General features: G+C 46.2%; 2 protein-coding genes across 2 annotated transcripts in view; both read left to right on the forward strand.

Moving 5' to 3' along the window:
* Yipf1 (Yip1 domain family member 1) overlaps positions 1-17,598 on the forward strand; it is a 28,290-nt gene extending 10,692 nt beyond the window's left edge. The window contains exons 5-9 of the mRNA XM_051188379.1: positions 5,574-5,690; positions 9,457-9,623; positions 9,965-10,147; positions 14,006-14,122; positions 17,383-17,598. Of these exons, the coding sequence (XP_051044336.1) occupies positions 5,574-5,690; positions 9,457-9,623; positions 9,965-10,147; positions 14,006-14,095 (557 nt within the window). The 3' untranslated portion in view covers positions 14,096-14,122; positions 17,383-17,598. The remainder of the gene's footprint in view (positions 1-5,573; positions 5,691-9,456; positions 9,624-9,964; positions 10,148-14,005; positions 14,123-17,382) is intronic.
* Positions 17,599-23,115: 5,517 nt separating this feature from the next.
* Ndc1 (NDC1 transmembrane nucleoporin) overlaps positions 23,116-26,230 on the forward strand; it is a 46,254-nt gene continuing 43,139 nt past the window's right edge. The window contains exons 1-2 of the mRNA XM_051188380.1: positions 23,116-23,523; positions 24,379-24,499. Of these exons, the coding sequence (XP_051044337.1) occupies positions 23,158-23,523; positions 24,379-24,499 (487 nt within the window). The 5' untranslated portion in view covers positions 23,116-23,157. The remainder of the gene's footprint in view (positions 23,524-24,378; positions 24,500-26,230) is intronic.

Consider the following 26,230-nt stretch of genomic DNA (forward strand, 5'->3'; position numbering starts at 1 on the left):
CATTTGAGTCCTTGGTCCACAGCTTGTGGCACTGTGTGGGTAGGATTAGGAGGTGTGGCCTTGCTGGAGGGAGTGCGTCACTGGGGACACGCCACTTCCAGTTGGCTTTCTGCTCGCTGCTTGAGCTCTCAGCTGCCCAGCTCGTCTGCTGCCACACTTCACCACTGTCATGGCGGTGGACCGTAAGCCCGAATGAACCTTCTATGAGTTGCCTTGGTCACAGTGTTTTAATCCATTTCCCGTACACTTTGTCACTTATGTACTGAGTTCCCTCTCAGCTGCCAGGTTGTGTGGAGTTGGGGGGGACAGGGACTGGCCCTCCATTGACAGTCTAAAACAGGGGTGGGCTAAGGAATGGGTGTAACCCCCGACTCCCCTGCTATCTGAGGAAAACATGGAGGCTCACCCAGGGCTCCTGAGGAAAGGGCCTGTGGCCTTTTGTATTTGAGGAGAGGTGAGGCAAGAAGGCAACCCTGTTCTTTCCTTGGACTCCCTATGCTGGGCGCCTCATTCTGAGGGCAGCTCTCCTTCAGGTCATCTTTTCTAGAAGTGTCTTCACAGTCGCCCAGAGATGTGTTCCCTAGATGAGTCTAAATCCAGTCAAAGTAACAATCAAGACCAGGCTGGCAAGACGGCTCCTGGGTAGAAGTAGTTGCTGATGACCTTGTTTTGATATTGAAAACCCAGTAGAGCTAACTCACAAAAGTTGTCCTTTGACCTCGTGTGTCCTTGAGTGGGACACTCCGGCATTTTTGTGAAGACTCAAAGTTGACATTAGGAGTCTTTCTCAGATGCTTTTCACTTTATTCTTTGAGGCAGACATGATCTCTGTAGCTCTTAGAGTGAGATCTGTAAGCATCAACATGGATAGAGCTCAGAATAATGACAAATGAAGAAGCAGCTGTTGAAGGGTATGAGTGCTGTTATTGATATCATTAGCAGCGGTGCATGCTCCCATATATGAGGCCAGAGGTCAGTATTGGCTGTCTTCCTCAATTTCTCTTGACTTATTTATTTGAGGCAGGGGTACCGAAGCCGAAGCTTGCTGACCTGACTAGACTGGCTGGTCCCAGTCCCAGTCCCCCCCTGCCCCTTTCTCCCCAGCACTGGATTATAAGTGTACATGGTGTGCCTGGCCTTTCTTGTGAGGGTGGGAGATGAAATTCAGACCCTTAACGCTTTCACGTCAGATACTTAACTGAGCCATCTCCCCAGCTCTATTAAAAAGACATTTTTAAAGCAGTATATGTACACCTGTTTGTCTTATTATTCTAAACTATTTCTCTGTTACAAATATTGCGCAGTATAAAAGTAATCATATAATACATTAAATATTATCACTAATTTATTAATTAATATAGCAAATATTGAAACATATTAAACATAATAAAATTAATATATGATAATTTTTAAAGTGCCATTAATTATTATAAATATAACCCAGGTTAAGGTTTCATCCCACTTTCACCGTGTAAGAGTTGAAATTTGGGAGGAAAGGGGGAGAGAGAAGGCAGAATGAAGCAACCTGTTAGAAGCTGGGGTGAGCGTATGTCATATGACACTCGGGTAGGTAGCTGGAAAGGTTGCTGAGCCTTGATCATCATGGGTGTTTTCTATCAGCCCGAGGGATTTAGATTTTGTTCTTAAGCAGTTGGGGGTTCATTAAAAGCCTGTAATTAGGACAGAAGGTGAATAAAAATACCCCAGAAGACAGTTTAGAGCTAGGACAGGTTTCTGGAGTGTGTGCATTTGAGTTAAACTGGCAACTGGCAGAGCAGTAAGCAGGTGTCAATGGCCTGTTAGGCCTGAAGTGTCTGTGTTGTTAGCTTAGCGCTCAGGACAGCCCAAGAATGGCAGGCAAGGCCTCCGTGGGTACAGCAGACTCCTTGTCCACAGGATCTGCATCTGTGATTCAACCAACCAAAGCTCCGCAGTAGGTTTAGAAAATTCCGCATTTGTGCTGAGCATGCACACAGGCTCTTTGTCACTATCCCCTAAATGGTACCGTTTGATCACCCTACAGAGCTCTGCATTGCAGTAGGTATACCATGTGATCTGAAGACCTGGGAGGCTGTGTGGAGATTATGTGCAAACAGTGTATCAGTTTAATACATTGAGCATGCCAAGATTTAAGTATCCGTGAGCACCCAGGAGCCCATCCCTTTCTTATACAGAGGGGCAGGTGCATAATTGCCTCCTATACCAGGTTTTCTCTTGCCACAAGTTGAGTTCCTGTCTCTAACAGGGCTCCTGGGCCCTCCATGATCTGGCCTTGTCTGTCTCCAACCTCAGGTTGTTCCCTTGACCTGGAACAGTCTTTCCTTGGTTTTGCCTTTGTTCGTGCTGTCCTCTCATCCTGATTCGTATTGTTCCCTCTTCCTGAGTCAGCTTCCTGAGTCCTATGACACTATAATATTTGACCACTTGTATTCTTATGTTTGCATAGCCTAGCAAAACTTTTATTTCTTATCATCAACATTATTATTGTTATCATTATTATTTTATTGAATATGTATTGGTGTTTTGCCTGCATATATGTTGTGCACCACATGCCTGCCTGGTACCTGTGAAGACCAGAGCATCAAATCCCCTGGAACCAAAATCATAGACACTTGTGGGTTCTGGGATGAACCTTGGTCCTCTAGAAGAGCAGCCAGTGCTATTAACCACTGAGCCATCTCTCCAGTCCTAGCAAAGCTTTTTGGTAGTGGAGTTTTTGTAGGCTTTGTTTTGATTCTTACGTCTCTTGTGTCACAGGAAGTTAAAATAGTACTGTGAGGTGTGCCCTGGACCATGGCACAGAGCCTGCACTCCAGTGAGGAAGCAAGTGACTTGTGAAAGCTGGTGTTGGTGGCTCCGTGGGGTCAGTGATTGCCCAGCTTCCCTTTCCTGCCTTCAGGAGTCAATACTTGCCTTTGAAAAGCCCTCATCCATCTGCATTATTCTCCCCAATGCAATAATTTAATTAATTTTATGATATTTCAAGGTATCTGAAGTTAGATCCAAAGATAACTGCCATATATTAGTGAAAATGAAAAATGTAAATATCTTAATTTAAAAACTGTCATTTGTTCTACATAGTCAATTAATTTTTGTATGTGTGTGGTATTGTGTATTGTGTGTGGTGTGTATGTACATGCATGTATGCATGTGCACATGTACATTTATGTATGTTTGTGTGACATTGGGTGTTTTCCTTGAATACTTTCTACCTTCATTCTTTGAGGTAGGTTTCTCACTGAATCTGAAGTGCATCTATTTGGTCAGATTGTTCAGGAAACTTCAGAAATTTACCTGTTTCTGTTTCCTACCCCTTCTCCCACCAGAATCTGGGGTTATAGATGTACTACCATGTGCAGTTTTCATGTGAGTTCTGGAGAGCCAAACAGTCTTGCATGGCAGATTTCTTACTGACTGAGCCATCTTCTAAGACCCATAGTAACTTAAAGGAAAAAAAAAAATTGTTTGTTTGAGACAGGGTTTCTCTGTATAGATTGACTGTTCTGGAACCCACTCTGTAGACCAGAATGGCCTTGAACTCACAGAGATCCTCCTGCCTCTGACTCCCCAGTGCTTCGATTAAAGGCATGCACCATCAATACCCAATTAAATTTTTTAAAAGATTTATTTGTTTTATTTTTGTATGTGCACCACATATGAACCTGGTACCTGCATAGGTCAGAAAAGAGTGTTGGATTCCCCCAGAACTTGAGTTATAGATGGTTATGAACCACTTTGTGGGTGCTGGAAACTGAGCCCAGGCTCTCTGCAAGTGCAACACATGCTCTTCACTGCTACATCATCTCTCCAAACCCCTTAATACTTTGTCTAGGTATAGGGGGGATAAGGATGGTGTTAAGAAATCAAGCACTCTGGGTGGTGGTGGCTCACACTCTTAATCCCAGCACTTGGAGGCAGAGGCAGGTGGATTTCATTGAGTTCAAGGCCAGCCTGGTCTATAGAGTGAGTTCCAGGACAGCTAGGGCTACATAGAGAAACCCTGTCTGGAAAAAACAGAACAAAAAAAGAAACCAAGCACATGATGAAAGGATTTGCTGTTTTTATGAGGAGGTGTGGGAGAATCTCCCAGGGAGATGGCGGTAAAATAGGAAGTTGTCCAGCCACATGTGTGTCTTGTCATCTGATTAGACTATGCACATACATGCACACACATGCACACACATCTACATGCCCCTATGTATGTGTTGACTGTTTCAGGCAGGATTCACTAGGAACAGATCTGGGATGAGAGGCAGGGAAGCTTGCTTGCTTTTTTTCCTGTGTTTTCTTTTCAACCTGGAATTACGGGGTGTGTGTGTGTGTGTGTGTGTGTGTGTGTGTGTGTGTGTGTGTGTGTGAGATAGGGTCTTGTGGGCTGGCTGTCTGACTTGGAACTCACCGTGTAGACAAGGTTGTCCTCAAACTTGCATCGATCCTCCTGCCTCTGCCTCCTGAGTGCTGGGATTGATGACAGACATGTGTGACTATGCCCAGCTGATGGATTACCTTTGCATTAGAAAGGGAAAGAAGACAGCTCCAAACACATGGTCACATGGATGGCCCTGGTTAAACTTCTAAACTTGGTGTAAAACAAAGCACAAAGGTGCCAATGTGAGAAGGATTTGTAGGGAACGGGGCGGGGGTGGGAGGGAGTAGACAGCTGTTGTAAGGAGATGGGAGAGGGTGGGGTGTGAGAGTGGTCACTGTACATTACAAACATGTGTAAAACTTTAAAAATATAAGTTTGTTCAAAAAAAAGGAAAGGAGCAAAAAAATGGCAGTATTTAACTGTGTCTCTCCATCTGTCTCTCTGTTACTGTATGTCTCAGACACACAAACACAAACACACACATGCAGTGATGGTGATTAAGTAGGTTATAGACTTTTTCCCTTAAGATTTATATTTTTTCCTTATGTATGTATGAGTGTTTTGCCTACACGTATGTGTGTGTAGCACATGTGTACCTGGTTCCTGCAGAGATCAGAAGAAGGCATATGAGTCCCCTTCATCTGGAGTTATGAGCCATTGAGAGCCAGTGTGTGGGTGCTGAGAATTGAACCTGGGTCCTCTGGAAGAATAGCTGGTGCTCTTAACCACTGAGCCATTTCTCCAGCCCCCAAGTTGACTTTTGCCTGAGATTTTTCTCCTTGTACTTCTTTTCATTTGTAATGCAGAAGGACCTGGCTGATTCAGCCACATGTCCTCTGATCTTAACTTGGGTGCTTGTGTACAGGAAGTAATCTTTGCTTCTTGTGTTCTGAAGGCTTAAGAAAGTGCGTGTGCATGTTTGACGATCCTTTACTCAGGGAAACCATACAACAATATCTTCATTCACCTAGTGTGGAGTGTGTTTTGGCCATGGGTTCTGATTGCCCGTGCTTTTAAGGCACCTAATTACTGAGTTGTGTTTAGACCTTTTGAGAGTGAACGTTCCCATTAGGTGAGTGTTGACGACATCCACAATTCTTTTCCTCTTGCTTGTCTGAAGAGGAAGAGGCTGGTAAGAAATGATTGTGAGAGAATCTACTGAGTGCCTCATTTCCTCGTTCTGCATCTTCTTGTTGCTTTGCAGGCCCCTTTTGGATATGTGCCACCTTGGTCTTTGCCATAGCAATTAGTGGGAACCTTTCCAACTTCTTAATCCATCTGGGAGAGAAGACATACCATTATGTGCCCGAGTTCCAGAAAGGTAGGTGAATATTGTGACGTGTTTAGAATGTGGACCATCTCTGACCACCCTCTGAGCACAGTGTTCTAGCACTGCACCCCTGCTCTCTAATACAGCGCCTACCTCAGAGTCCTCCATGCCATGTCTGTGTAACCCACAGTCCTCCCCTCCATGGCAGAATTCTATTGCACATAACCTTCCATCCTAAGTGTGCACTCTTCAGTGGCACTCATATATTCACAGTCTTGTAAATCTATATGACATTTAGGGAAGCTGTCAGACTGAATAGTGAGTGATTGGAGTTTATCCTAAAAAATCTGTGAACGACTAAAGCAGTGTGCATGAAGTCTTGACTGTAGCAGTGTTTGCATTATTCAGGAACTGGAAACAGCAGAGGCATTGTTCTTAAGTTCTGATGGCTCAGCTAGCTGAGATGCCTGTAGCCACTAATTACAAAGCACCTAGGGATCATGGGAACAAGTAACTAAGCCAAATGGTGCCTGTTATGTTGGCAGTTTTGTTAATGACAGGCTGCAGTGGTCAAGACTTAGAGGGAACCACATAGAATGTGACCCCAGCATGGAGCTCGTAAATGACATTCTTGCTTTAAAATGACCTTCCTCCCTCCCTCTTTCTTTCTTTCCTCCCTCCCTCTCTCCTTCCCTTCCTCTTTCCCTCCCTTCCTCCTTTGTCTGTCCTTCCTTCCTTTCTCCCTTCCTCCTTTTTCCTCCCCCCTCCCTCCCTCCCTCCTTCTCCATCTCTTTGATTTGGGGGGGGGGAAGGATAGGGAAGGAGGGAGAGGGAGAGTCAAAGTCCATGTAGCCTTCTTTTTCTCCATTTTTACCTTCTATTTGTTTTTCTGAAACAGGGTTTCTCTGTGTATCCTTGGCTGGCCTCAAAATTCACAGAGATCCACCTGCCTCTGCCTTTGCCTCCCAAGCGCTGGGATTAAAGGTGTGTGAAGCCACCTCCTGGCTCCCTTTTTACCTTCTCTTGTGTCCCTTTAAGCATGGAGTCAGACATAGATTCAGTCCTGTTTTATTGAAACTCTTCATTGACTGTAAACTTGGACCATGTTCTCTGAGAGGCATGGGCGTTGCCTTCAGGTGGCTCAGTGGTTGGTCAGAGCAAGACTGTTGCTGTGAGTCGTTTAACTTCCACATTGCAAGTCCATGCAAAGCTACTGATGGAGAAGAAGCAGGTGGCCTTCCCTGCCTGGGGAGGGAGGTGGGCACAAGAGGGTCCTTGTCTGTTGTTATCCCCTCAAGCCGAGCACCCCAGTATTGGGAAGATACTCATTGCTCTTTCTGTGAGCGTTGTCTGAGCATATGTCAGGAGAGTGAGTCCTAAGCCTGTGGTTGGCTCAGTTGGTGAAGGTGCTTGCGTACACCCTGATGCTTTGAGTTCAGAAACCACAGTGGAAGAAGAGAACTGACTCCTGAAAAGTTGTCTGGCATTCACGTGTGTGACATGTGTGCGCGTGTGCACACACACACTCCCCATATATACATTAATAATAATTTAAAAACCTTTTTAAAGTAAAGTCATATCTAAGGTTAAATCCTGCTCCAACTAACTCGTTAGTTAATGTATCACCTTGATCAAAATGCTTGACATCTCTAGCCCTGTTTTCTCTAAAGGGAAAATAGAGATGATAGGAGACACTATGTCTGTATTCTAGCTAATAACATAAAGTGGTAGTTTTAATTTTTAACGTGGTTTGCAATATAGTTCTGGCCATAAAGCTGTGATTGTGTTGCCTTAGCCTTGGTCCCAAGCATTGGGATTACAGTCATGTTCTTGTGTCATTAATAACAACAACAATCACTAACACTTAGATTGCAATCTTTTGTGTGTGGTGTGATTCTGGGTCTTGAGCATACTTGCTACCCAGCCTCGTTCCAGTCCTTGTTCTTTTAAGACAAAACTTCATGTGGCCCAGGTTGACTTCCAAGTCACTATGTATCTGAGGGTGCCTTTGAACTCTTGATTTTCCTGCCTCTACTGCCAAAGCGCTGGGATTACAAGCTCTGATACCATGTCTGGCTAAAAAGCTAATTCTTTTATTTATTTATTTTCATATATTTATTTTTAAAATGATGTCTCTGCATAGCTCTGGCTGTGCTGGAACTCACTCTGTAGATCAGACTGGTCTTGAACTCACAGAGATCTGTCTGCCTCTGTCTCCCAAGTGCTGGGATTAAAGGTGTGCAGCACAGTGCCCAGCATTATTTATTCCTTTTTAAATTTTGTTTATGTAGCATGTGTTTTGCCTGCATGTATGTCTGTGTACCACTTGCTTGCCTCTTGTGCTAGGAGGTCAGAAGAAGGAATCAAATCCCCTGGAATTGGAGTTATAAATGGTTGTGAGCTGTCATGTGGGTGCTGGGAATGGAACCTGGGTTCTATGGAAGAGCAGCTAGTGTTATTCATTGCTGAGCCAGCTCCCACCCCTGTATCTAGCTCTTAATTGAGTATGTATTATAGGCCAGTCACTGCTCATAAAAGCTCTTACCTGTGTTTGTTTTATTTTCCTAATAACCTCATAAGGTCATCTTACTCCCATTTTGCAGACAGGGAAACTGAAGCAAGAAGGTTTTGTAACTCTCCACTCAGGGTTGCTTTGCCCAGGATTAGAACCCATGGCCTGGAATCTGCTTTGCCTCAGACACCACATTGCCTCTCCTAAAGCTCTGAGTGCAGTGTCTGATGTCCAGCCAATGCTTAATAAGCAGTAGCTAGAGCCAGGGTAGAATTTCCTTCCCCAGCACTTCCCCACCCAAGGAAAAGGGATTGTGTCAGCAAAGCTGCAGTGGCTCAATAACTGCATTCCAACAGGAGTGAAAACTGCCTGGAGCCCTCAAAGGCTCTGGACAGTGGCGTGCTTTAGTCAGAGTCTGACTATAATTGCTAGGAGGGGCCTGTTTTCGCAGGAGGTGCTGATAGGATTGTTTGCTGATTTTCACATGGGATGGGCTGGTGCCTTGGCTTAGCGTGCTCTGGGATTGTCACTCCAGAAGCAGGAAGACAGTCCTGGAGAGCTGCTCTTCAGAGAGGAGACTGTCCAGTGGTGTTTCCCAGGAGCTGCTAATGGGCACGTCTGCTGCCGAGGCAGTTATTTATGTGGGGAAGAAACGAGTGTGGAGGTTATCTCAGGCACTCCTGAGCTGCAGCTCCATCATTTAGAGACAGATCACTAGATGGCATGCAGAGCAGGTTAATCTGTACCCAGAGCATTTTAATACATTTGCTAAAGAAATCAGTGTCAGCTCTTGTTTGGCTAGGGAGGAAAATGTGTTCTTCCAGGGAAATAGTTGGATTTTATTTGATCCAAAAGCTCAGTGTACTTAGGCACGCTAAGTATGACTCTCTGAAGTATTACCGCTACATACTTCAGTTGTTTTGATTACTAGTTTTTAGTCACTAAATCAATGATAAAACCACATAGGAGACACTGGTCACTACCACAGAGATACTACATGCCAAGGAGTCATTAGATCAGCAAACATTTATACAGCACCTACTGTGTGTTGGATGCTGTGCCAGGCCCAAGAAATACAGAACAGAAGGGTGTGAAGCAGCCTGGCAGTGGCGCACGCCTTTAGTCCCAGCACTCTGGAGGCAAAGGCAGGCAGATCTCTGAGTTCAAGGCCAGCCTGGACTAGAGCAAGTTCCAGGACAACCAGGACTAGTCAGAGAAACCAAAACCAAAACAAAACACATGAAGCACCCTGATGGCGTGCCTGCTAAAGGCTTGATTACGACAGAACTGTTCTGTCATCTGCAGTGTCCATAGCGGCTACCATCATCTATGCTTATGCCTGGCTCGTGCCTCTGGCTCTCTGGGGCTTCCTCATGTGGAGAAACAGCAAAGTGATGAACATCGTTTCCTATTCTTTTCTGGAGATTGTGTGTGTTTACGGCTACTCGCTCTTCATCTATATCCCCACAGCAGTGAGTACCATGCCAAATAGGCTTAAGTGATGCTGTTTGGGGTGGAAAATTCAACCAACTATTCCATGGGGCCTTGGAATTTCCAGCCTATTGCTCCCCTGCCCCCGGAGGTTCCTTTTGAATTTAAAATGCAGGATGGATGGGTGCTGGGAAGGCAAGGGCTTTGGCTGTGTCAGGCAGGAGTCTGGGTTAGGACATCCATCTGCACGCTGGTAGCATGCTCTGCAAAGCCACGTGACAGTGCATACCTAGTTGCTGCCCGGCTTAGGGGCTTTGTGAACATACGTGCTGGGAAGGAACAGACACATCCGAACTCTCCTTCATGCTCTCTCCTTTTCCAGGTACTGTGGATCATTCCCCAGAGAGTTGTTCGTTGGGTCCTAGTCATGATTGCCCTGGGCATCTCAGGGTCTGTGCTAGCAATGACATTTTGGCCAGCTGTTCGAGAGGATAACCGGCGTGTGGCCTTGGCTACCATTGTGACAATCGTGTTGCTTCATGTGCTGCTGTCTGTGGGCTGCTTGGTATGTTCTTACTGTATCCTCTTGGTGTGGTTTTATGTATGCAGCATTCTACATGCATGTATGCCGACAGGTCAGAAGAGGGCACCAGATCTTATTATAGATGGTTGTGAGCCACCATGTTGTTACTGGGAATTGAACTCAGGACCTCTGGAAGAGTTGCCAGTGCTCTTAACCGCTGAGCCATCACTCCAGCCCATCCCTGAAATGTGTTCTTAATAATGATAATGACACTTCCCTGCTCCACCTTTCCCAGGTTGTGGGACCGAAGGTAGAATCGTCCTGCCCATCTTGCTGCTCAAGAATTTTCTAGGAGAGAGCCAATGTGATGAGATGATTTAGTGGGTAGAGGTGCTTGCTGCCCAGCTTCATGACCTGAGTTCAAGCCCCGGGACCCACATGAGGGAAGGAGAGACCCGATCCCTTTGCGTGGCCCTCTGATCTCCAGACATGCACTGTATCCCTTGTGCCCCCCATACTCTAATAACTGTGATTTGAAGGTAAAGTCTTTTCCTAAAAGAGAGTATCATTCTGAGGTAGGAAGAGCTCTGACCCTGGAGGTGCTCAGTGATGTAACTGAGACACCTTAGCTGTCACAGTCTCGGCTGTCCTCCCTTTCTGGGCTTCAGTGAGAGTCAGCCTGTGGCAGGAATCCCTTTCTCTACTGCCAAGGCTTCGGGTCAAAGGTGTCAGCAGGTTTTCAGGACCACTCTGCTGCAGATTGTAAGCTGATACTCTCCAGGAGTGACCCAGGGTCACACTGCTCATAAACTGAGTGGGACTCTTGTTTCACACTGTGACCTTACACCTCATTGGTGTCTCTCCCTGGGCCATCTGTGACTGAACTTTTCACACAGTCGGTCAACTTGGCTGAGAAGTTTTTGGAGAGGCAGAGGGAGGAGAGATGCACATTCCATTTGGCTCTGAGAAGTCTCCTAATCAGGGATGTTGGACTGTGGGCAGAGGTGTCCACCACGAGAAGGGCTCTTCTTGTGGAGAAGGCGCTGTGTTCTGGATGGAGGGAGCCCTTGATGACCAGATGCTGAGCTCTCTTCTGAACTCTCCTGGAGGAGGGCTGGTCAGGATAGAGGACACCAGGGGTCCAGTCCAGCTCGCGCACTCCTGCTTTGGCCATTTCTCTACTCTGGATTCCTTTCTCTTTCCATAGATAAAGGTGGCAACCATGCACACCGTAGACTGTCTGTCCTGCTGGAAGGGTTGCATGAGATAGGCAGCATGAGAATTATGACCAGACAACTGAGTCTGGTGGCTCACTTCTGTCACCCCAGTACTTGGGAGGCAGAGGCAAGAAGATTGCCGTGTGTGTGTGTGTGTGTGTGTGTGTGTGTGTGTGTGTGTGTGTGTGTGTGTGTGTGGCTTGCTTGGGCCTCACAGTGAGTTCCATGGCATTCAGAGGTCTATAGCAAGACCCTGACTTACCAACAAGGGGTTGCTGGGAGGGTGGTTCAGTTGACACAGTGCTTCCAGGGGACCCAAGTTCAGTCTCCAGAACCCGAATAAAAAGAGCTGGGCATGCGCATGCCTGTGACCCTGGAACTGGGGAAATGGAGACAGGCAGGACCCTGAGGCACACTGTCAGTCAGCTTAGCCTACTTGTTGAGTTCTAAACTAGTGAGAGACCTTGTGTGTTTTTGAAAGAGGAGGTGGAGGATGGTGCCAGAGGAATATAAACTTGAGGGTGTGCTCTAGCCTGCACACACATGTACACATGTACCTATACACCACATACAGGTGAGCATGTACATAGACACACACATCCAGAAGAGAAAAGAAAACTATGTCTATTCTTGTAATCAGAAGACATTATTATTGTGGAAAGTGTGAGGAGTTGACTAGGGAGTCATTTGAGCTGAGGGGGTACCAGCTGAACCACCAGCCTGGCCTGGCTTTCTCAGTCTCCCTTGGGAAGCCCGGATTGGTGTTTTTGTCTCAGTGCAGTGATAGTGTGTGGCAGCCCACACCTGCTGAGGTCCCCCGATGACCGCGCTTGAAAATGATCTCCAGGTTTCCACTGAACACACCTGGCGGGGACAATGGAGGAAGCTCCCAGAGGGCGGGTCCTGAGTGGGGTTGTCGAGAGTCAGACAAGCCCATGTTTGAATTACTGCCGACCACAGAGAGAACAGTGCCTGCTGGCCCACGGTGCCTCAGGATGGGCTGGACCGGGCATAGACCCTGTTCCAGATCAGAGGCTGTGTAGAAGATAATATTGCCTTTTAGTGACCATCTTATCAATCTTTTTACATACAAAACTGAAGAGATTGGGGGGGGGTGTGCTTGTCTAGAGGCACAGTGTCAGTGACTTGTGGTGATATGTTGTTTGTACTATATCAAATAAAGCTTGCCTGAAGAGCAGAGTGCAGAGCCAGCCACACTAGTTAGCTGTAGAGGCCAGGCAGTAGTGGCATACACCTTTAATCCCAGCACTCAGGAGACAGAGGCAGATGGATCTCTGTTAGTTCAAGGCCACTGTGGGCTACATGAAATTGATGCAGTCTAAAAGAGAATCAGAGCTCACACCTTTAAATCTAGCACTTGGGATCACACACCTCTTTAGTCGTGATGTGGCTGGGATATAAAGCCAGAGGAGACAAGAGCTCAGAGAAGTCTGGGATTCGTGGAGACAGATGTAGTCTGAGCAGCAGTCTGAAGCAGTCTTAGGACAGGATGGCCCTTTGGTCTGAGCATTGGTAGAGGTAAGAACTCTAGTGGCTGCTTTGCTTCTCTGATCCTTCGGCTTTTAACCCCCGTTAGCTGACTCTGAGTTTTTATTGTTAAGAACAATTAGAATCCATGCTATAGCGGCAGGTGCAGGTGAGTGACCTGGACACTCAGCTCTGAGGCTCAGAGTCCTGAAGAGAGTTTCTGGAAGGGAGCTTCACTTGCTGCCCACTTAATGCTCCTAGGAGAGACCCTGAGCAGCCCAGGATAATAGGGTACCCTGGCCTCTGACTCACCTGGGTCCACCAAATAGAGGAGTTCCTTTCCTTTGTGCCACAAAACAGTTGCAAGGAAAGCCTTTGAAAGTAAGTTTGCTCTGGGATGTGATTAACTGGAAGGGAGTACATGGGCTACGGCAAAGAGAAACTAAGTTTCAAGATTGGAACAGTCTGGGAAGCCCCGGCATGTGGTGTTGTCGCCCTCTTCTGGCTAGTAAGGGCAGAGCTGCTGAAAACAGTTCTTCACTTTTTCCCTTTGCACCTTCCTGAGCCACCTGGTTATCTGAGCCATCCTGAGCATCTGGTAGCCCTTGGTATAGTAACAGGTTCACCTTCCCTTTGAAGGGAAGCTCAGGGCTAACAAGTTGGGTGTTTTTCTGGGCTAGCGTTAGCATCCTCTACCTGGAGGCAGGAGGGAAGATTCTTCAATGCCTTCTCTCTCCTACCACCTCCTGATTCCTAACAGCTAAACTGGATGGTGAGTAGAAGCGCTTGTCACACTCTTCATTTCCAAGCGCAAGTACTAACAAGTGAAGTGTGCCTGGCACTTTATTTTCAAGGGCTCTGCTGAGAGTCAACCAACTGGTTTAGCAACCGCTCATCAGCATCTTACTACTTACAGACAGTGCCTGTGTGAAGCGGTAGTTGTAGAGGTGAGCTCTGGAGTCAGGTGAGCACAGCTGGGAGTCCTGGCTCCATTGCTCATCTGTACTGAGTCTCTGGGAGCCTCAGTTTCTGCACCCATCAGGTGGGATCATTGTGGCAAGCCCTACAGATTCAGGCATACAGCATAGTGAGTGGGAACGTTACTGCAGTTTGGTGTGATGGCAAATGTGACGGGGGGAGGGAAGAAACCCAAGGACTGTTAACATGGCTCCCTCACGCGTCTCTTTTCCTTCAGGCTTACTTCTTTGATGCCCCAGAGATGGACCATCTCCCAACAACTACAGCCACTCCCAACCAGACAGTTGTAGCAGCCAAATCCAGCTAACAGGGAAAGCAACTTTCCTCTTGTGTGGTATGTTACAAATGGGCAGGGGCAGAAGTTCTGTGTTAGCCTTAGACAGGAGGCTAGACCCTGTTTCTTTCAGCAAACCTTCATATGGGTATGTTTCTATGGCTGGAAATTCCATTTTGAAGTCCGCGTGCTGACTCCCTGACAGAGTTGGGAAGCATGGGCTCTAAGACCCTGGGCAGTAGAGTCCCTGGCTGGTCATGGCTATTGCTGGAATGCATCCACACTTGCACTTCCATTGTCAGAACATTCTTCCCTTCCCACAGACATCACTCACCTGATGAACCTGTCACTACACATACTTTATTCTTTTACTCGAGATACTGCCTGTGTGTCCATCTGCCTATCAGATAATTTGATCAGTCACTTAGCCATCCATTTGTCCTCTGTGTACCAGTGTGATTCCCTGGTCCTTGAGAACAAGGGGTGGATTTCCTTGCCCATCACATAACCTGGAATACAGTGAGCGCTCAGCAAATGTGTGTAGAGTGAGCATACTTGAAATAGCCATTATTGGGGCTGTTTTCCATTCTTTATCCAGTGCAAACCTGTGATGTATGCTTTAAGTTTTTGCATATACTGTTGTCAGTCCATTTGAAACTATTTGAAACTTAAAAGTTTTTGAGGAAATGTAAATAGAAGTTCTAGTATTTTCTTTCCAGTCTTCAGTGGGTTGGTGTGGGGCCTCCTACATTAGCATGAACACACAGTGGCTTGTTTGCATCATGACTTAATTATTACTCATTTGAGTAGTCCTGAAAATGGGCTCTTCTAATGTTGATGAAGAAGGCCTTGGCAGGGCAGGTCCCTTCCTTAGGCCAAAGTTTGGATAGAGCAGGATCCTTGTTGGCTTGACCTCTGTAGTGCTTGGCCTGGGGCCTGGCTGGCTTGAACAGCACAGAGGACCAGTGCCTGTTGGGAGGGTGAGCCAGCCTTTGCAAGATGAAGGCATATGGAGGTGATGGTTTCTGCACTGAGCTCAGGCCTTCACTGCTACTCATATACCGACTGAGATAATTCTATGGGACCAGAAAGCCAAATCTGGTCTCTGCCTTCAGGATCCTCAGTCTAATGGGTTGATCCAGCCTAACAGGTCATGCGACATGGCATGAGAGTGTAGTTACTGAGGTAGGTTGTCAGCTGAGCCCTGCAGGGCATGGGGGGGGGGGGATGACTCAGGCTTCACAAGAAGGTCTTGTGAGTACAAGCAACTAGTTACTTCTGGAGGAGTACACATTCCATGGCTTGGAAAAGGGCTATCTAGGCTGTTCAGTGGGACACAGTGATACCCCAGAGGCACCACATCTCTGAGAACACAGGGACAGAGAACACAAGCAGCCATTGCCCGTGTCCTTGACCTACATGATTTGACATCAAGCTCATGAGGGTTCTGTTGACCGACAGCTCCTGAGCGGGGGACATGGGTTCTTCCTACATTTCACAACAAAAGGAGCCAGACACTAGCCCCGGTGCTGTAGCCCTCCAGACACATAGTGCCAGGTCCAGGAAGTGATTTCCCAGCCTGGTCCTCTGGGCTGTGCACAGATCTGTGAGCTGGGGCAACTCCATTTTGGTGTCAAGCCTCCAAATGAGATAATGATGAACAGCTTTGTTGCAGCCTCCCTGGCAGAGCATTCATCGCTTTACCAATGAGAGGGGCTGTTCAGAGGCCCAGGCACTGTGGATTTACGAGCTGGCTGTGCCTTCTCCTGTAAGCTCTGGGCTCCTAGCCTTCACTGAAGAAAAATGGCTTCAAATCTCAACAGTAACCTTCCCTGCATAAATCTGTGCATGGGGACAGCTTGGCCCAGAGTGGGTTCTTGTGAGAACATTAACCTCTTCTCTCCCGGGAGCTCAGGCATCCTAGGGGAGCCTCTAGTTACTGGTAAGCAGGGAAGCTGCCCCTGAGTAAGTCATTAAAGCAGGTCACAGCACCAGCTTGTTACCTGAGTGTCCATGCTGTTTCTCCCATGTCAGGCCCCTGGGAAAGTCGAGAAACTACCTGGGAAGGTCTGCTTTGGCTTGTGGCCACCTCCAGGCTGAGGCACCTTCCCGCAGACAGTGACAAGTATGTGTGTTCAGAGGAGAGCAGCCAGCAGACAGTCACACTGCAATGTGATCGGGCTGTCATAATAGATGAACAGAGGGTTTCTGGGGAGGCCGTCTAACTAAAATCCTCCTAACTGGCCTCGTGGGCTTATGAGCTGCTATCCTTTCACTTGGCCATGTCATGAGCACTTGGTTATTTTTCTTTCTGAACATGTCTGGATATGTAAGTATGTGTGTGTGTGTTCATGTATGTATGTGTGTGCATGATGTGTATGTATATGTGTTTATTCATATGTGTGTATATTCATGTATCTGTATATTCATGTATGTGTGTATGTGTATGTATGTATGTATGTATGCATTCATGTGTGTGTGTGGTGGTGTGTGTCTCATGGCACGTGTGTAAGAGGCCAGAGTACATCCTGAGGGAGCTGTTTCTCTCCTACCATGTGGGTTCTGGGAATCGAACTGATAAAGGCAGTAAGTCTCCTTATCCTCTGAGCCATCTTGTTGGCCCATGAGTGCTGGCTTCATAAGTTAAGGGGTACAAACCATTTCCCAGGTTTCTACCCATTAGTTTATTATGAAATCAGCTTTGACTTTGTGCTGTAAGCCCCCCCCCCAGCAACTATTTAAAAAGTAGTTGGGTGTGCTTTTAATCTGAGCAGTTAGTGGCTGGGGAGGGTGGGGGTGAATACAGGCAGATTTCTGTGAGTTCAAGGCCAGCCAGGGCTAGGTAGTGAGACCCTCTCTCTAAAATAAATTAAAATATACTATTTTAATTAATTCCTTGAGGATTTTATACATTTGATCTTATTCACCCTCCACTTCTAACCAGACATGTCAGCACTGCCCTGCCCAGAAAATCTCTTTCCAGTCCTTGGACTGTTGCTTTTTCCATTTTTTTTTTTTTTTTTTTTTTTTTGTTCCTTTCTTTGAGGAAGATTGGAGGACCTGGGATGCTAACTGGGTCAGCACACTCCACTGGGCTATCTGCCTTGCCTTAGTCTCAGGTCTTTCTAGGTCCCTCCATATCTGATTCAGAAGTGGGCAGGAGGGGAGTGAGCAGAGCTTGGGGTCCAGGTCAGAAGTAGAGGAAAAGCATAGGCACTGCTGTACCCTTCTGGCAGCGATCTGAAGGCTGAAGATCCTCTCTGCTGCTTAGCCCTGGGGCTATTTATCTTGAACCTCACTTTGCTGTTTTCCTTTTTCAGTTCCTTCATGTTTGGTGGTATGTGGCTCATCTGGACACAACGTCCACCGCCAGAAAGCAGGACGGGCCATGTCAGCGGGAAACTCATTGCACTGAAGCCTCGTCACCTACTTAACAAGAATTAAGTGTTGGTCTGGGGTGTCAGTCACACGATAGAACCTGGTGTATGTGAGACCCTGAAAGTCCAGCCCCGGAAATAAAACGCAGTGGCGTCCCATGTGTGTCTGTCAGCTCTGCTTTCTCACACACTGATGTCACCCTGACTAAAACTGATGGGAATGAAAGGGGAGGGTGTGGGTAAGCAAGGGGAGGGCTTAAATGACGAGTCTAGGAGTTGGAGGCCAGTCTGGGCAACATAGTAAGACCTTGACCCTCAGTCACTCTCCTAACCCCGTAACAGTGAATAGAGAGGGCATACATACCTCCTACCCGAGGGAAATCCTCACAGAAATCAGCATTTAGGCATATTCTAGTAAGATGAGTGAAATTTTGTTTTCTTTTTTTTTTTTTTTTGAGATAGCACCTTGCTGTGTAGCCCAGGCTAGCCTTAAACCTGTGATCTTCTTGCTTCAGCCTTCCAAGTACTGTGATTGCAGATTTGTCCCATGTGAAAGCGTGGGATCTGATACTAGAATGCACTTTAGCAGAGTCATAAAGGGATTTAAAAGTAGAGTCTACCATAAACACAGGTACCATAAGAACAGCAAACAGCATCTATGGGGGCTGTGAGGGGTTTGCAAGCAAGTTTCATATATATATATATGCACAGTGTGTGTACCTGGTGCTCTCAGAGGTCAGAAGAGGTATTGGATCCCCTAGAACTGGAGTCACAGACAGTTGTGAGACCCCATGTGGGTTCTGGGAATTGAACTTGGGTCCTCTGGAAGAGCAGCCAGTGCTCTTAACTCTGAGCATCTCTCAAGACCCCCAGTTCCAGTTCCTTAGACCTCTGTTTCTGTCGTAGTCCAGTGCCCAAGAACAACTTATGAGCTAAGCACTAGTAACGAGTTCTTCCAGGTGAACTGGTTGAATGCCCATGAGGACAGAGGATGGCTAAATGTAAAGCGTGTGTAGCAGACAGACGCACCCAGCACAGGGCCTGGCTCTTCTTGCTTACTGAGTGCTGAGGATTAAATGAAACAAAGTGATGCACAAAATGGGTTTTCCAAGAACTTTTTAAGTCTTGACCTGAACCAGCAGGTTGTTCTTTGTTTCAGAGGGCACCATGTTACTCTATAATGTCCACCAACTCCAAAGTATCAACTTAAAGCATCAGTGTTGTTATTTCTTGTTCATATTACAGATTTCCTCATGGAGGTGGGGCGTGGCACACGCCTTTAATCCCAGCCCTTGGGAGGCAGAGGCAGGCAAATCTCTGTGAGTTTGAGGCTAGCCTGATCTTATAGAGCAAGTTCCAGGACAGGACATAGAAACCTTGTCTCAAAAAACAAAACAATAACAACAACAACAACAACAAAAAACAAAAAACAAATTCCTCACAAGTTAGTGGGGAGATGGTTCATTCCATTACTCAGGGCAGGGGGCATTACCAGTTCTAAAATATTTGTGTTCACTGTGTTGGGGGAAAAGATCTCTGGGGCATCTCACAATGGCAATGAAATCTGTCAGCTATAAATGACTCATGGTACTGCTGCCCATGAGAACTCATGACCATGTTGACAGGTTATTTGAAAGGTGGGTGACAGGGCTCGGTTTCATTGCATTGGTGGAAATAAACAGAAATACACTACTGTCCCCCCTTTTACAGTTGAGGAACATGCTGAGGTTGAGTGACTCGTTCGAGCTAATCTGCTATCTGCAGGGCACTGGGATTTTCCCTGCATTGCTTCACTCCGAAGCCTTTACCCATGGCCTGTATACTCTTGAGCGTCCATTAGAAAGGTTTGGGGACAGCATCTTCCTGGTATACTTGCAAATGAGATGTCCTTGGTCATTTTCACAGGCAGGGAAACAGAAAGTGGCTTAGCAGCCCTGGAGTGGCCTAGGAGTTACACCTGTTGTTACCTGACTGAGAACCTGTAATTTTCTATAATGTACTAGATAATTTCTGAGCAAACCTCATTCAATACGTCTTACAAGAAGCTTTTGTTATTGGCAAGGAAACCAGGGCTTAGACAGCAATTATGGATGGTTGTGAGTTCTTGTGACAATTTCAGCTGCTTCAGGAACTAACTTCTCAGTTCCTGAGTGACAGCTGCAGTGAGCCGGGAGCACCGATGAATGTTCGTGGTTTCACCAGGTGTGTGCAGGGGAAGTAACGGCCTCCTCTATTTGGGTAATAAGGCTCCCGCTTCCTCCTGTGAGCTTTCAACACTTGGTCAATTTTCCACATTTTGAGTTTCTCTGAATTAGATATCAAACATTGTTCTGAATGGACATTTTATGATATACTTAGTTTCTTTTGTCCTACTCATTTATTTTGTCATTTAACAAGCATTCTTGGACTTTTACATATGACAGGCACTTTGGAAGCAAAAAATCTCTGCTTTTGTGAAGGTTAGGAGCCAGTGGGGAGTCAGACAATAGGAGAAGATGAATATTTGCACAAGATGACTTAAGAATATGCTAAACATGGGCACAGTGACCCAGGACTGTAATCTTAGCACTAAGCTGAGGCAGGAGGATTATGAGTTGAAGGGCAGTCTAACATCAGTACCCTACCTCAAAAACCCAAACCAAGCTAAACAATATGGGAAAATCTGTAAGTAGTAAAGGTGGCTTGACCAAGAAGATGTCCTCTTTCCGATGTAAACTGATCGGGTATTAAGTCAGGTTTTGCTGGACTGGTGTGGCTGCTCTAAATACCTCCTTTAATCACAGTGGTTTATTTTTTCCTGCAGTACCCTCTTCCTGTGGAGCAGTATGGTGCTGGTGCTTCAGTGTACCCCAGTCCAGGCAGAGAAATGGAGAAAGGGGTTATTAAGAGGTGAAGACCGAGCACTCACTCACTTAACTTTGTCTTTGAGAAGCTGCCGTGATTATAGCATTGGCCTGCACTCAATCACTTGGCCACACACACAAGCTCAGGATGGGTGTAAGTTCTCTACATCAACCTCTTAAAACTGGGAGGATAGTGAAGTAGAGGCCTGGTAGTCTGTACCGCAGAAACCAACCTCTAATTTCCTGGAACCTGAGGTGTGCTTGTGGAAGTTTATTTAGACTAATCTAAAAATGTAGATGTGTTTGTAAAGCTACTTATTGGTCACCCCACCAACCCTGTCCCCCACTACTCCACCACACTCAGAGTTGTGAATCAGTGTAGAGGTGGAGAATTCGGTTTCACATTTTAACCCACTACTTACTGATTCCAACAATGGGTTAATCCACTGCTGGATTCTCAATTTGATGACAGTATTGGGAGACAGTAGGGATTAGGAGAATTGGTTAAGGGAAGTAGGTCACTGGAGATATATCTTGTTCCCATCCTGTCTTTCTGCTTCCCAGCCTCTTTGAAGTGAGCAGCTTCCCTCCAAACATATGCTCTCCTCACTCCCACAATGCTCTGTTTCACCAAGCCTAAAAGGATGGAGCCATCTGACCATAGACCAAGACATCTGAAACCTCACTTCAGAACAGATTCTCTCTCCCTTAAATATTTTTCTGATTTATTGTAAATTGATTCTTTAAATGTTTTCTCCATGACTGGCTCAGAAAGAAGGTTTCTTCTTGGCAGAGACGGGATCAACCAAATAGTCTCAGACTGTCTTCGGTGGGTGTTTCATGTGTGATTGATATCAATGTAGTTTTGGAATATAATATAATCTTAAATAAGCCAAGAAGCCAGACGGTTCAGGGCACCCTCGTGCCACTCGGTTTCCCTCAGTAGCCTGTGAGTTTCCTCAGTGTTAGACCTCGTGTCTACTGACTTCCCTGCTTTCTAGGGCATTGAATGTTGGCATGGCATGCAATTGAGTATAAAAACACATTCACAGTGCTCACACAGGGCTTTCAACTGAGGTCAAAAGCAGACAGAGAGGGGAGAGGGGATTTTGAATTAGCAAGAAGCTGTGTGTGCATGTATGTGTGCGTGTGTGTGCATGCACATTTGTGCATGTGTGTGGAGGTCAGAGGTCAACCTCATTTGGTATTCCTCAGGCTCCTTCCACCTTGCATCTCTCATTGGTTTACACCTCACAGAATAGGCTAGGCTCACTGGCCAGTGAGCCCCAGAGATCTCTCCATCTCCACCTGTCCAATGTTGGGATTATACATTCCCACCTGTGCTCAGCTTTTCACCTGGGTCTGGGGATTGAATTTATGTCCTTATGCTTGCATAGGAAGAACTTCACTGCTCGTGGTGATCTTTCTTCTTTTTGGAAGCAGTTTTTTTCTTGTATTCCAGACTAGTCTCAAACTCACTATCTAAGGATGATTTTGAACTCTTTATACTTCTGCCTCAATTTCCTGAGTGCTGGGAGCACAGGCATGTGCCACCATTCCATGTTTTGAGGGGTGCTGTAGTGTCTGGAGCAGTCTTTGCAGGGCTGCAATCGGAGCCAGCTGAGCAGCCCCAAGTCTGTACCTGAGTATGGATGAGGGAAAGGATAAAGAGAGACAGAATAAAGGTCAGGAGCACAGATCAGTCAATACTGAAATGCTACGAGTTTATTTTTCCACCACTCTTATATACCTTATTCAAAAAGGGGAACACAGTATCATGTATACAGAACAAACAGACTTTTCTTCCTCACTTATTCTAAGGGTTCAGTAACCACACCTTAGCTCCAACTTCTTGTTCCCTAGCCTTGACGTCAGGAGTAGCCACACCTCAGATTCAATTTATCCTTCCCTAGCCTTGAGGATCAGGAGTAGCCACACCTCAGATTCAGGTCTGTTGTTATTTAGACTAAGATAGCCAAACATCCTTTAGACTAAGAAAGCCACACCTTTGACCTATAGGTCTTACAACTTCCTGAGGACAGCTTTGAACTCTCTGTCTTTGTGCCAAGATGGAGTGCAGCCATCTTTATGGGCCCACACTGTATGTCAAGCTAGGGCTTGATGCACGTTAGGAAGGCATCCTACTAACTCAGCCACAACCCTGCCTTCAGTGGTTATCTTTCTATAGCATAGCATTTACATCTTCACCCCATCAACATATCCTTATTTTACACATGAAGAAACAAAAGCACAAAGAGGATCAAGATATTGTACCTAACAAGTGTTACAGCTGGCGACAAAACCAAAATGCACCTTTCTTGGGGAAGGATTTCATCGAATTACTGAGTATCGAGAGGGTTACAGTATCTTTTGGTTCACTTTTTAGAAATGTGGCATTCTGAAAAAAAGGGAGTGGGGGAAAATCATATTTTCTGTTATTTCTTAATTATATACTATCCTTACTCACTCCCAGTGGCTAGCCCTGCTTATTTTTTAAAAAAGGAAGGGAGTGAGGGAAGAAAGGAGGGAGGGAGGAAGGGAGGACAGAAGGAAGGAAGGACGGAAGGATGAAAAGGAGCTGCAGAGATGGCTGAGGTTTAGAGAACTGAGTGCTCTTCCAGAGTTCCTGAGTTCAATTCCCAGCAATCACATGGTGGCTCACAACCATCTATAATGAGATTCGGTGCCCTCTTCTGGCCTGCAGGAAGAACACTGTATACTAAATAAACAAATAAATAAATCTAGAAAAAGACTACAGTTCCCAGCATGCATCACGTCACACCTCGAGCCTGTAACTTTGGAACTCCAAGTTCCAGAATGCAACGCTCCTCCTCCCTTTAGGTTCGCAGGGGTCGTCGAAACTACAGTTCCCAGCATGCAGCACCGCCGCCCTTTTCCTTTGACGCCCCGATGGACCCTGCTTCGGAAGGACGTTTTGGATTCCAGAGGACGGTTCCTTAAGTCACAACCACCCCGGGGAAATGTGCCTATGAGGCAGTTCTGGCCTGCCGAGCCTGTTCAGGAGAAGCTGTGGAGAGAGGGTCTGGCGGCTGTTCAGGGTCCTGCTCAGGCAGTATTTCGGTCAGCCCCACCCGGGCCCTCCCGGGCCCTTCCTGCCTTTGAACAGTGGTGGCGGGCGTGCACTCTGTCCCCGGCACGCTTGAGAGCTGTGGCCGCCATCTCCATGGCCACCGCTGCGAGTGGGCCCTGCGTTGGCGGGGCGCGGGACATCCTTTGGCGCGTGAGTTAGCGCGCGGTGACGCTCACTGCCTCCCTGTGGCTGGGCGGGCAGGCTCTGGCCGTGCGGTGCCCTTGGCTGGAAGGGGTTTGTCTTAGGGCGGTTTAGGAAGAGCGCGTAGGGACCTGACCACCTGAGGGCTGGGGGTGTTGATCTGGAGTCCGAAGTGGAAGTTGGTCAGCCCGAGTGGATGAGTCCAATGGAAATTTGGACAGGGTAGGAAAGGTGTAGTGCAAAATGTTAGTGATTCCAGCTGCTACCTAATAAATGCCTTGATTCCTTGGGTTACGAAATGAAAAGGTTGTGGTGTGGCCATAGCCGAAGCTGGGGTTGGCAGGAACCTAACAGAACATATATTCCTGGTTTAAGACTACCCCTCATCGATTCTATGTATGGGCGTAGAGAGAATAAGATTCTTTTTTCAATAACGTTTCTACCTGCATGTACTGTAATCCATCCCAGGCTAAAGATAAAAAATACTTGGGTCTGTTTGTTAACTACCTGTATCACCAGTCACACTAAGTCTGTAACATTTATTCCCTCACCCCCCCCTTTTTTCCCCGTGAACATGTATGTGTGTTTGTTAGTGAGCACGTGTGTGCACTCAGAGAACAAGAAAACAAAAAAGGTGATTTCACCTTAAATACACTCGGATGCAAAGTTCCCTGACAATACACGGTTCTGTAGTGGTATGTGACATTACAGATGGTAGCAACCGTTGGATTTATATATAACTTCATGGACTATGATTAGGATATAAATAGTGTTTAATGTTAGTAGCCTATATGAAAAGGCAGGATTTGCATAGCTAAGTGAATGTAACTGACTTCATGATTGAGGAGTTCTGTTCAATTTTAGGTTTTGGGTTGGAGGATAGTTAGAAGTATCATTTGGTCGGTGTTGCTTCTACCTGTCTGTACCACGGCCTTTATAATCTTCAGCAGCATTGACTTACTCCATCCTATACAGTGGCTGTCAGGTAAGTGGTAATTTCCAATTACTGTCTATATATTGACACATCAAAACATTCACTGATAAGATAAAGGTACTCCCTGCATAACAAGCTGCCATTTTGTTTAATAAAAATCAGTAAGTGTATCATGAGAAGATTACATAAACAGCTAGTGTACTCCTCTAGACCCAGTGCCACTTGGACAGCAGAGGCAGGACCATCTGAGTCAAGGTCAGCCTGGGACATACAGTGATAAAAAGAAAAAGACACCACATAAATAAAGACTATCCTTTTGTCTTTTCCTTTAAAAATGTATTTTTATTTTTTATGTGTATAAATATTTTACCTGTTGATTAGATACATATCTAATGCCTGTGGATCCCCTGAAGCTAGACTTGCAGATGGTTGTGAGCCACCGTGTGGGTTCCCCAACTGAACCCAGGTCCTTTGGAAGGGCAGCAAGTGTTCTCAACCACTGAGCCACCCATCTCTCCAGCCCCATTTCCCTGTTTTGTTTGCCTTTCCTTTTGACAAATTTATTGATTTTTATCTTTTTAAAGAATAAGAGTACTGTCCCTGTATTTAAAATTGTAGATAGAAACTCACCTATATTCTTTTTTTTTTTAAAGTCTAAACTAGGTTAGTGGCACTTTGTGTGTGTGTGTTTCTCAGTATAAGTCCTGGCTGTCCTGGAACTCACTTAGTAGACCAGGCTGGCTTTGAACTCACAGCATGAGTTCTGCCTCCGGAGTGCCGGGATTAAAGGCGTGCACCACCACCACCTGGCTAGTGGCACACTCTTATAGCCCAACTCTTAGGAGGGTATAGCAGGAAGCACTGGAGTTCCAGGCAGCCTGGGATACGAACGGAGAAAACATTTCAAAAGCAGTAGTGCGTGACAAAGCAAAAGCTACCCAAAATAAGAGAGGCCAAAAATAAAGAATGGCAGGGAAGACTTACGAGAAGTCTGCTGAGGAAGAGAGCATGGAAGCAGGCTGAAATGTTTGTTGGAATCTTTGGATGTAAAATAAAATTCAGGAGCTGGAAAGGTGGCTGAGTGGGTGAAGTGCTTGCTGCTCAAGCCAAGCGTGAGGGCCTGAATTTAGATGCCCAGCCCACAAATAAAAGCCAGGTGTGCGACATGCATCATGACCCCAGCATTCTGGTGGGGCTCATTGGCCTGCCTGGCCTGCTGGTGAGCTCTAGGTTCAGTGAGAGACCTTAGGCCAAAACATAAGATGGAGAGCAACAAAGGAAGAGACCTAGTGTCAACCTCTGACCTTCACAGGTGCACGCATGAGCAGACACACCACACAAAGGTAATTTAAAACCCTCAGTGAGTTCTTTGAAATGTAGCTATTGGCTTTATCAGTTGTGTGCCAGGCCCTAAGTACCTTACATATATTACCTCTTTCCTGTAATGTCACATGATGAGGTGTTGTTGTAAATATGAAACTAAGGTTCAGGTTAAAGTGATCTGTTCAACATCCAGCTAGTAAAATGTCTGCAGTCTCTGTCATCAAATTTATGTTCCCAAGGTGGGATAATAATAGATAATTTTCCAAAAAAATTAATGTGAGCAATGATGGTCCATGCCTTTAATCCCAGCACTTGGGAGGCAGAGGAGGATCTCTGTGAGTTCTAGGCCAGCCTGGTCTGCAGAGTTAGTGCCAGGACTTTCCCAGAGTAACGCTAATGGCTGGAGTGGGGGTTGGGTGGGAAGAAACTGCCAGTAATCAAGGAGTTAGAATCTTGGAT

Source organism: Phodopus roborovskii, unplaced genomic scaffold, assembly GCF_943737965.1.
Source record: "Phodopus roborovskii unplaced genomic scaffold, PHOROB, whole genome shotgun sequence".
Lineage (NCBI taxonomy): Eukaryota > Metazoa > Chordata > Mammalia > Rodentia > Cricetidae > Phodopus > Phodopus roborovskii.